At 48.5% G+C, this 10,361-nt stretch overlaps 1 protein-coding gene across 1 annotated transcript in view; it reads left to right on the top strand.

The window, feature by feature from the left end:
- The window catches only part of CASR (calcium-sensing receptor), a 57,823-nt gene extending 48,739 nt beyond the window's left edge, over positions 1–9,084 (top strand). The window contains exons 4-6 of the mRNA XM_015416460.1: positions 779–1,009; positions 4,550–4,673; positions 7,646–9,084. Coding sequence (XP_015271946.1) covers positions 779–1,009; positions 4,550–4,673; positions 7,646–9,084 — 1,794 coding nt within the window. The remainder of the gene's footprint in view (positions 1–778; positions 1,010–4,549; positions 4,674–7,645) is intronic.
- The last annotated feature ends 1,277 nt before the right edge of the window (positions 9,085–10,361 follow it).

Raw genomic sequence — 10,361 nt, 5'->3', positions numbered from 1 at the left:
CATCAGAAAAAGTCCCCCCCCCCCCCGAAGTCTTCAGGGATGCACACAAGCACCCAACGGGGCATGCACATACTTTAAGGTTAAAAAAAAAACCACACAACCCCGTTTGCCGTGCCGCTTCTTTGGCACGTCGTGTGATCAGCACCTCCCCCCTAACCACGGGACCTCGACAGGACCGCAAGGGGACGCCTGTTTGTGCAGTCGCGCGTTATTTCGCTGCCGGGCAAACAGCCATGCCTCCCTCCCGTGATATCTGGCCCGTGTGACTGGGGCCATGGTAAGTCTTTTAAACTAACAGATGTGTTACATGAAAACAAGTGTCCAAGCAATGACTATATCATCTAGACTGGATCTCAGATAAAGACCCAGTGAAAGACTAGTGATTTAGAAGATCACAGTACTCCAAATGAAGATACTATACAGTAGATTCCAAAAGGAAGTGTAATGATTTCTGTGAAGTGGTCACTCTAGCAGCAGCAGCAGCATCAACTAATCCCATGTTCTTGCTTTACTTCAAGTCTTTTACAGCTTTCCTTCTTGGCACCAAAAGGTTTGAGCTTTCCAGGAGACACAAATATCAATGGTGGCAGGTGACAGCATGTCTGTATCTCCTTCTCTCCAGGTACTGAAGCATCTGCGGCACTTGAACTTCACAAATATTGCTTTACTTCAAGTCTTTTACAGCTTTCCTTCTTGGCACCAAAAGGTTTGAGCTTTCCAGGAGACACAAATATCAATGGTGGCAGGTGACAGCATGTCTGTATCTCCTTCTCTCCAGGTACTGAAGCATCTGCGGCACTTGAACTTCACAAATAATATGGGGGAGCAAGTGGATTTTGATGAGTCCGGGGGCCTGATAGGGAATTACTCCATTATCAATTGGCACCTGTCCCCAGAAGACGGCTCCATTGTCTTTGAGGAGGTCGGACACTACAATGTTTACGCCAAGAAGGGAGAAAGGCTCTTTATCAGTGAAAACAAGATCCTGTGGAGTGGATTCTCCAAGGAGGTGAGAGACACCTGTTGCCCTGAATTTTTATTTACTGTCCTTTTCCAGAGAGGTTAGGATTGGGAAATTCCTCGAGATTTGGGGGTGGAGCCTGGGATATGCAGGAGGAGGGTACGTATAGGTGCAGGGGCTGCGGTGGCTCAGAGGTTAAGACATTGAGCTGCAGACCCCCTGAAGACCAGAGTGCCACGTGACGGAGTGAGCTCCTGTCTCTCGTTCCAGCTCCTGCCAACCTAGCAGTTCGAAAGCAAGAAATTGCAAGTAGATAAATAGGTACCGCTTTGGTGGGAAGGTAACAGTGTTCTGTGTGCCTTGCTGTTTAGTCATGCCGGCCACATGACCACGGAAACGTCTTCGGACAGCGCTGGCTCTTCGGCTTTGAAACGGAGATAAACACCACTACCTAGAGTCGGATTCAAGTAGCCTTTGAGCAAGGGAAACCTTTACCTTTTTATGTATAGGTGCACAGTTCCTTCTTCGTGGTGGACAGATGATGCACCCAGTCTCCATGAGCCATGGTGAATGTGCACAATGGCTGGCTGTTGTGCACATTAACCATTCATCCTATATTGTCCCCAACATATATAAAACAAACTATTACATGAAAAATATACAGGTAATAAAACAAAGTCAATTTTTTAAAATCAAATTTCCTTTTTTTGCTACACATAAAAACATATAATACATAAAAAGAGTTGTCATCCTTTTAAAAGATTCCATCAAATAGCCTTTTGCAGCCTGGGCATTATGCGTTCCTGTGTAATGACATCATGCGAAGTACGACTGGTTGTCGCGCATAGTATATTTTTAATGTGAATCTGGTTTACAATCTCTCCTTCTCTTGAATCTTTGACATCAGCCTTCCAGAGAAGAGGGCTTTTGTTTAAAATGCACTGAGGTCTTTCCACTGAAGTCTTCATTGTGCCATTTTGGACCCCCACCCCGACTTCTTCATTACCACACTGATCTATCAGTAGATCATCCAATTTATATTTTGGCTTGTGGGCGGGGCTTATCCACACGACTGTTTTTTAAAAAAATACCTGATGATAGCAGCACAAATTAAATATTAGGCATTTAAAGTACGAAGTATCTAAACTAGGAAATAGTCTTGATAGCAAGTCTAGTTGTTGCAGGAATGTAATTTAATCAGCAGGTATATTCTAAAGCCAGTTTGGTGGAGTGGTTAAGTGCGCTGACTCTAATCTGGGAGAACCGGGTTTGGTTCCCCACTCCTCCTCTTGCACCTGGCTGGATGACCTTGGGCAAGCCATAGTTCTGATAAGAGCTGTTCTTGAAAAAGAGCAGTTTTTGTCAGAGCTCTCTCAGCCCCACCTGCCTCACAGAGGGTGTCTGTTGTGGGGAGCGGAAGGGAAAGGAGTTTGTAAGCCGCTCTGAGACTCCTTTGGGTAGTGAAGGGCGGGGTATAAATCCAATCTCTTCTTCTTCTTCTCTTCTTCTAAAGCAGGGTTTCCCAACGTGGTGCCCACGGGTGCCCGCTGACACCTTTCCTGGTGCCCAGTGCCCACCAAGTGTTTTTAAAAAGTTGGCAGGGTCAGGAGGGGCTTCTGCACAGCCAGGCTTTTACTTGGCTGTGCAGACTTTTAAAAACACTGCTTTGGCAAGCAGTTATTTTTGAGACATTTTGCAGCTGGGCCCACCTCCCTGCGTCAGGGTTCCAGTGGTGCCTGCAGCCTCCAAAAGATTGGCGACCCCTTGTTCTAAATGGCATACAGAGTCTACATTTATTTCCTGGGTGTCCCCTAGAAATGAACGAAGGAGGACGCAAGGATGCTAATTTAAGACTCTCTGTTGTTTGGTGTTCTTACTTTCACAGTCATCGTAACCCTTTCGAAGGAAGGCAGCAACAGGCAATGAGGTCAGCCCCTTGCTCTTTCCTGATCAACGAACTGGCCTCATTTTGGTTGTCCTCGGCCGATGATAAGTTTTCACAACTTCAGTCTCTCTTTGACAGTGCTAAGAACCGTAGACCACTAATTCAAGTCTGCAGCTTTGACTTCTACTGCCATCTTGCGATGACTCAGTATATGTTCAAGATCTCACAGTAATTTTCCGACATCTGTCCCCTGTAAACCACAGCAGGGTTTCTTAGAATTAAAGCGCTTGGGGCTCTTTAGCTAGGAGAAACGACGGCTGAGGGGGTGACATGATCGAGGTTTATAAGATTATGTGTGGGATAGAGCAGGCCGAGAAAGACATACTTTTCTCTCTTTCTCACAATACAAGAACTCGTGGGCACTCAATGAAATCGCTGAGCGGTCGGGTTAGAACAGATAAAAGGAAGTCCTTCTTCACCCAAAGAGTGATTAACACACGGAATTCACTGCCACAGGAGGTGGTGGCGGCTACAAGCATGGACGGCTTCAAAAGGGAATTAGATAAGCATATGGAGCAGAGGTCCCTCAGTGGCTATTAGCCACAAGGTATAGATAGGAACTCACAGGCTGGAGCAGGTGATGCTCTGTATTCTTGGTGCTTGGGGGGGGGGGGACAACAGTGGGAGGGCTTCTAGTGTCCTGGCCCCACTGATGGACCTCCTGATGGCACCTGGTATTTTTAGCCACTGTGTGACAGAGTGTTGGACTGGATGGGCCATTGGCCTGATCCAACATTGGCTTCTCTTATGCTCTTATGGGACACTCCGGAGATTTTGAATACACTCTGTCTCTGTAACACAATATAAATACCGTATGGATCAGTGGCAGTACAATAGGTTGACTGCTGCAGCAATTAGCTATCAGGGAACGTGCTAAATCTACAGCGTCACTGGTGGTAAAGAACAATTTGTTCTTTAATCCTGTCGCAACCAGTGGACACAGCTACCTCTCTGGAATTAAGTTGCCAGTGTTCCTCGCTGATCGGGCATACCCCAATGCTCCAAGTCCACACTGGTACCAAGACCACCATTACGTTGATTCACTCAGATCCATCCAGGACTCTGAGGGCTCATTTCTATATTTGTTGTGTGGTGAAGAAGAAGGGGTGCCCCCTCCCTCCCACATATAACATGTGGGGCAGGTTTGGCCATAAATATCCATAGTTAAACCGACCCACTCACTATGACCTTCATCTTTCTCCCTTCCTCCCCTTTTTGGGGGGAGAGCGAAAAATCACGGGTATCCACCCCATGTGAGAAAGGCCTCCATCTGGAGCTTCTTGCCTCACACAGGACGATACATGATTCATGGAGGGAAGGGGGAATAGTCCTATCCCTCCACTATGTGAGGAGACTCACCATCTGGCAGGTCCACATATGGAAGCCAATGATAGAGAATAACTGAACACTCTGCCTAGGGTTTCCAGGGCGGGCTGGAGAGCTCCTGGAATGAACAAGTGATCCCCCCCCCAGGCAACAGAGACCAGTTCACCTGGAGAAAATGGCTGCTTTGGAGGTTGGACTCTCTGACATTATCCTTAGCTGAGGCTCCAGGGATTTCCCAGTCTAGAGGTTGGCAACCGTTAACTCGGCCCGTTTGTCATGCCCTTCCCAAGCTCACCAGGTTATTTGTCTTCTTGCAGGTGCCCTTCTCCAACTGCAGCAGAGATTGCCAGCCGGGCACGAGGAAAGGCATCATCGAGGGAGAGCCAACGTGTTGCTTTGAATGCGTAGAATGTACCGATGGGGAGATCAGCGATGAGACAGGTATGCGCCAATGCAGGCAGAGAACGCAGCCTTGTCTTCCACTGAGAGACATTCCCCTAGACGGAGCCATGAAGTTGTTTTTCTGAGATCCGTTCTAAGATGAGCCCGTCTTTCAAACCTTTTGGTAGAAATGCTACATAGTCTGCTCCCTCCAACACAGAGCCAGTTGGTGTAGCCGTTAAGAGCGCAGACTCTAATCTGGGAGAACCAGGTTTGATTCCCCACTCCTCCACATGCAGCTGCTGGCGTGACCTTGGGTCAGCCATAAGTTCTCTCAGAGCTGTTCTTTCAAGGGCAATTCTGGAAAGATCTCTCTCAGCCCCACTTCTTCATATATCTAATTCCAAACCCTGTGGATCAAAAATTTGGCATAAGGGGGCTGTGAATGGATAGGAGAGTTTCGGGGGGGGGGATATAAACCCATAAAAAAGAATTGGGACGGGGGTTAATTCTCCTCCAAAAGTAATGGTACAATCATGCATGTGTAAAAGTTGCAAGGAGGGAAGAAACCCTGAAAAAAGTTTTTTAAAATGGCGAGGAGGTAAGAAAAACTGGCCAAATTGCTGATTAGGGGACAGGGCTCAAAAGAGGAGGTTGGGAGGCTGGATATAGGTGGGGAGCAGGCCCATAGCTGTGGTGGGGGCTCCTAGGGCCTAGCCCCCCCCACTTCCTCCCAAGGACCCCACAACTTTTGAGAAGAAGCGGGGGGAAGTCACGCATGCCTGCATTCCAAGCCATGAATTCTTGGCTTGGAGTGCAGGTGCATGGCCCCCACTTCTCCCCAAAGCATTTAAAGGGTCCCTTTAAATGCCTTGAGGGAGAAGCGGAGAGGGGAGGCCGTGAATTTCAGGGGGCCCCTATTTTTAAAATCCTGACTACGGGCCTGGTGGGGAGAAAAGGAAAAACTAAAGGGTAGAGAGTGGGGACTGCCTGAGGGGGTGGAATTTTCTCTCCTCCAGGGAGTCCTTGCAATTTTCCCACCTATTTGGTTTTAATATTTACTGGAGTTCATTCTCAGGTTTTGTCATCCAAGAAAATACAACCTCTGGAAGAATATGCCCCAGGGCAATCTCTGCCTCAGCCAGGCATTCATCCTGTTTTTGAGCAGACCCATTTCAGATAGCAGGCAGGGCCCCTCCCCACATGGAATGCTCCTCCATATGGGGGGGGGGGAATTCTCTGCAGACAGGAAATGACCATGACCGGGAGTCTGCTGCACCTCGCCTTCTTCCTGACAGGCCTGTTTTCAGTGTGGGGTGTCCTATCATGTGTCCTATCATGTGAATCCACCCTGCAGACTGGTAGCACCCCGACTTGCATCTCTTAGAGGCTCAGGTGCCCTTTTTGTGCCCCAAAATGAGGGATCAGAATGATAACAAAGTTAATGGCCTATAAAAGCTTCAGATTAAAGATAAAAATTAGCTAATCTTAAAGGTGTAAACATCTGCATAATGAGACCATTGGGAAATTAGGGAAGATTCACGTTTGACAAAAAATCTAAAACTTACTAAAATCAATTGGGGGAGGGGCACAGTGTGCCCCCAGACTGCAAAAGTGATGCCATGCAAAGTATACAAAAAGAATTATCAACTGAAATCTCGTGATACTATGTTGTGAGCTCTCAGCTGCCATTTTGGGGGTTGCTAGGCCCAGACTGCAAAAGTGATGCCATGCAAAGTATACAAAAAGAATTATCAACTGAAATCTCGTGATACTATGTTGTGAGCAAATCACTGGCTCACAGCTTTAACGCCAGTAGCTCACAAAGTAGAATTTTGGCTCACAAGACTCCACAGCTTAGAGGGAACATTGCTCACATTTGACAAAAAATCTAAAACTTACTAAAATCAATTGGGGGGGGCACAGTGTGCCCCCAGACTGCAAAAGTGATGCCATGCAAAATGTACGGAAAGAATTATCAATTGAAATCTCGTGATACTAGGTTGTAAGCTCTCAGCTGCCATTTGGGGGGTTGCTCGGCAACCCAGTGTAACATCTCCAGCCACTGATGGAGGAGGCTGGAGGATGAAAGCACATTTGTGGGGAGCCAGGATAAGGACGGGAAACTGCAAAGGCCATGGGAACAACCTTTGCATGTTGCTTCAGAAGCACAATTCCAGACATATTTATGAGATGGGAGTGTGTATAAAGGGGGGGGAAGGCTCTGTGTGGGGAGAGGTTAAAGGTGAGATGCTCTTTGCTTCTAGGAACAGGTGGGAAGCAGGTCATATGGGGGAAGTGATTTGGTTCCGTTAAGACCCTATAAGTTGGGGTATTGGGGTATAGATTTAATAACTGAACAAACATTTCTGGGAACCCAGGTCAGCGGGTAAGAGGATGTAAGAGAACATAAGAGAAGCCATGTTGGATCGGGCCAATGGCCACACAGTGGCCAAAACCCAGGTGCCTTTGGGAGGTCCACCAGCAGGGCCAGAACTCCAGAAGCCCTCCCACTGTTGCCCTCCAAGCACCAAGAATACAGAGTATCACTGCCCCAGACCATAAACCATCCAGTGTTACCTAGAGGGTACACCATGGAAAAGTGGAGTTGTGCTCTACGTTTCCTGGCATGTCAGTTTTCCAAAGGGAGCTTTTAACACTCCAACCTACACTAGGAAAAGATCATCCCCTGCCCCTCTTATCTTTCTGAATAATAAAAAATGGGACCAGATTGACAATAAGTAACCCAGTCGATCCAATTTGTAATTGATGTTGAGCAACATTGCCCAATTCTCCTGTACAAGAAGCATGGCAATGAATAGCTGCCATGTGAGAGTACTACCTCTTGTGCAGGGAAAATCCTGGTGGATTGTGCCCTTTGTGTTTAACTCTGGGCTGCCGACTGAACCCATAAACCCATTTTTTTAAAATCAGTCAACCCAGAACATGTCGTATGCAGAAGGTTTGGAAAGAGACACGTTGCCCTTCAGACCTTGCCTTCTCCTCTGACCGAATGTCTTGTCTCCTTGCAGACGCCAGCGCTTGTGAGAAATGTCCTGAAAACTTCTGGTCCAATGAAAACCACACATTCTGCACTCCCAAGCAGATAGAGTTTCTGTCTTGGACGGAACCATTCGGGATCGCCCTCACCCTGTTTGCTGTGCTCGGCATCTTCCTGACCTCCTTCGTCCTGGGCGTCTTCACCAGATTCCGCAACACCCCCATCGTCAAGGCCACCAACCGCGAACTCTCTTACCTCCTCCTCTTCTCCTTGTTGTGCTGCTTCTCCAGTTCCCTTTTTTTCATTGGCGAGCCCCAGGACTGGAATTGCCGCTTGCGGCAGCCCGCCTTTGGCATCAGCTTTGTCCTCTGCATCTCCTGCATCCTGGTGAAGACCAATCGCGTCCTCCTGGTCTTTGAGGCCAAGATCCCCACCAGCCTCCACCGCAAATGGTGGGGCCTCAACCTGCAGTTCCTCCTGGTCTTCTTGTGCACATTTGTGCAGATCGTCATCTGTGTCATTTGGCTCTACACGGCTCCCCCATCCAGCTTCCGGAACCACGAGTTGGAGGATGAGATCATCTTCATCACCTGCAACGAAGGCTCGCTGATGGCTCTGGGCTTCCTGATTGGCTACACCTGCCTCCTGGCTGCCATCTGCTTCTTCTTCGCTTTCAAATCCCGCAAGCTGCCCGAGAACTTCAACGAAGCCAAATTCATCACCTTCAGCATGCTGATCTTCTTCATCGTCTGGATCTCTTTCATCCCAGCCTACGCCAGCACTTACGGCAAGTTTGTCTCTGCCGTGGAGGTGATCGCCATCCTGGCTGCCAGCTTCGGCCAGCTGGCCTGCATCTTCTTCAACAAGGTCTACATCATCCTCTTCAAGCCCTCCCGCAACACCATCGAAGAGGTGCGCTGCAGTACCGCCGCCCACGCCTTTAAGGTGGCGGCCAGGGCCACCCTGAGACGCAGCAACGTGTCACGCAAGAGGTCCAACAGCCTCGGGGGCTCCACGGGCTCCACCCCTTCCTCATCCGTCAGCAGCAAAAGCAACCACGAAGAGCCCTTTGCCCTAGCTGCTCCCACAGAGCAGCAACAGCCACATGGGTGCAAGCAGAAAGTGAGTTTCGGTGGTGGGACTGTCACCTTCTCCCTGAGTTTTGAGGAGCACCAGAAGAACGCGGTGGCCAGCCGAAACGCAAAGCACAGGAACTCCTTGGAAGCCCAGAACAGCGACGACAGCCTTATGAGGCACAAGGCCCTGCTTCCTCTGCGGTCCAGCGACCCACTAGTCATTGAGCCCAATGCCCAGACCCCCTCCAGTCCAGACGCCAACGCACAGGAGTCAGTCGTGGAAGAAACCCAGCAAGAAGCACGGGGCTCAGAAGAGCAGCCTCCTTTGTCGGCAACGCATTTGCGGGATTTTGTAGGCAGTGACTCCGTCATAGAGAATGCTGTCCATTCATAATCAAAGAAAGAGGACTCTGTCTCCTCCCCTGCTTTTCTCCCGAGTAGGGGAAAAAACTGGAGACATCCATCCACGACACAGCCCCACCGCTTCTTAAAATCAGTGGGGTAAAGTCACCTCCAAAGAAATACTGGGGGGGGGAAGGTTTCCAGAAGTATCTCTCTAGCGATCCTCCTAGCGAAACTCTGTGGTGGTTGTCAAAAAATGGAAGGAGAAGAACACCTTTGGACTTTTTCCCAGCTGGGCTTTAGCAGGAACCATATGCTGTCGCTGTCCCAGGATTGGGGGGGCCAGACCCACCAGCATCCCAGCGAACGAATGTACCTGGTTCCCATATACATGCTCTGCTCTTACGTTGATGTATAGTATCCCTTTTCTTTTGTGGTGTATAATAGTTTCCCTTGAAATGTAAAACTGCTTATCCACCCGTTACAACAAGGAAAGAAAACCTTGCTGCTTTACTGCAAAAAGGAAAAAGAAACAGGACCGGTGGTTTGACGTGTGGGAGGCTGCTGTCCAGTCCCCATGGAAACATGCGCAATAAATAGCACTTGTACAGCCAGTGGCCTGAACTTGTAAAGTATTTAAAGTGACAGGTACCGCTCCCTGTATATACGTGAAAAAGGTAGACCAGATCTTTGTTGCTCCCTGTGCCCGATAATCGGAGGAATAATAAAAGAGGACGACGCTGCAGTCTTTTGAGTCACTTCTGTACTACATAGAGCGCCTTTTTCTACTGCAGATTGGCCTGTGCCAATTCCCTTCATGGGCAGAAAGAAAAGGCAATTTGCACTCTCGGTGAGGTGCGCCCGAGATTTCCGTTCATAGTTATTTCTGTCGTTGTGGCGTCTGTGCCAAAAATGGCTAACGTTTGACCAAGTTAAAACCATGTTTGCTAACGGGAAAAAAAATGTCTTCAGTTTGCGGAGGGGGGGGGGGATCAACCATGTTTGCACATTCAATATCATCTTGGAGAACCTGGGAAGCTACCTTAAGCCAAAGGGAAAGGCAGTCTGTAATACATATTTTAATAATTAAATAAGTCTCTGTCTCTGAAAGCTACTAATACGTAGGGAAATTGTATTTATTTACTTCCTTTGTAAGGAGCTGCGGTGGCTCAAGTGGTTAAGACGCTGAACTGCAGGCTGTGGAAGGTTGGTAGTTCAGCAGTTCGAGACCCGAGTGCGCCGCATGACGGAGTGAGCTCCCGTCTCTAGTTCCAGCTCCTGCCAACCTAGCAGTTCGAAAGCAAGAAATTGCAAGTAGATAAATAGGTA

Source organism: Gekko japonicus, unplaced genomic scaffold (genome assembly GCF_001447785.1).
Source record: "Gekko japonicus isolate JY-2015 unplaced genomic scaffold, Gekko_japonicus_V1.1 scaffold2148, whole genome shotgun sequence".
Taxonomy (NCBI): Eukaryota; Metazoa; Chordata; class Lepidosauria; order Squamata; family Gekkonidae; genus Gekko; species Gekko japonicus.
This window is presented reverse-complemented; position numbering and strand designations above follow the sequence as displayed.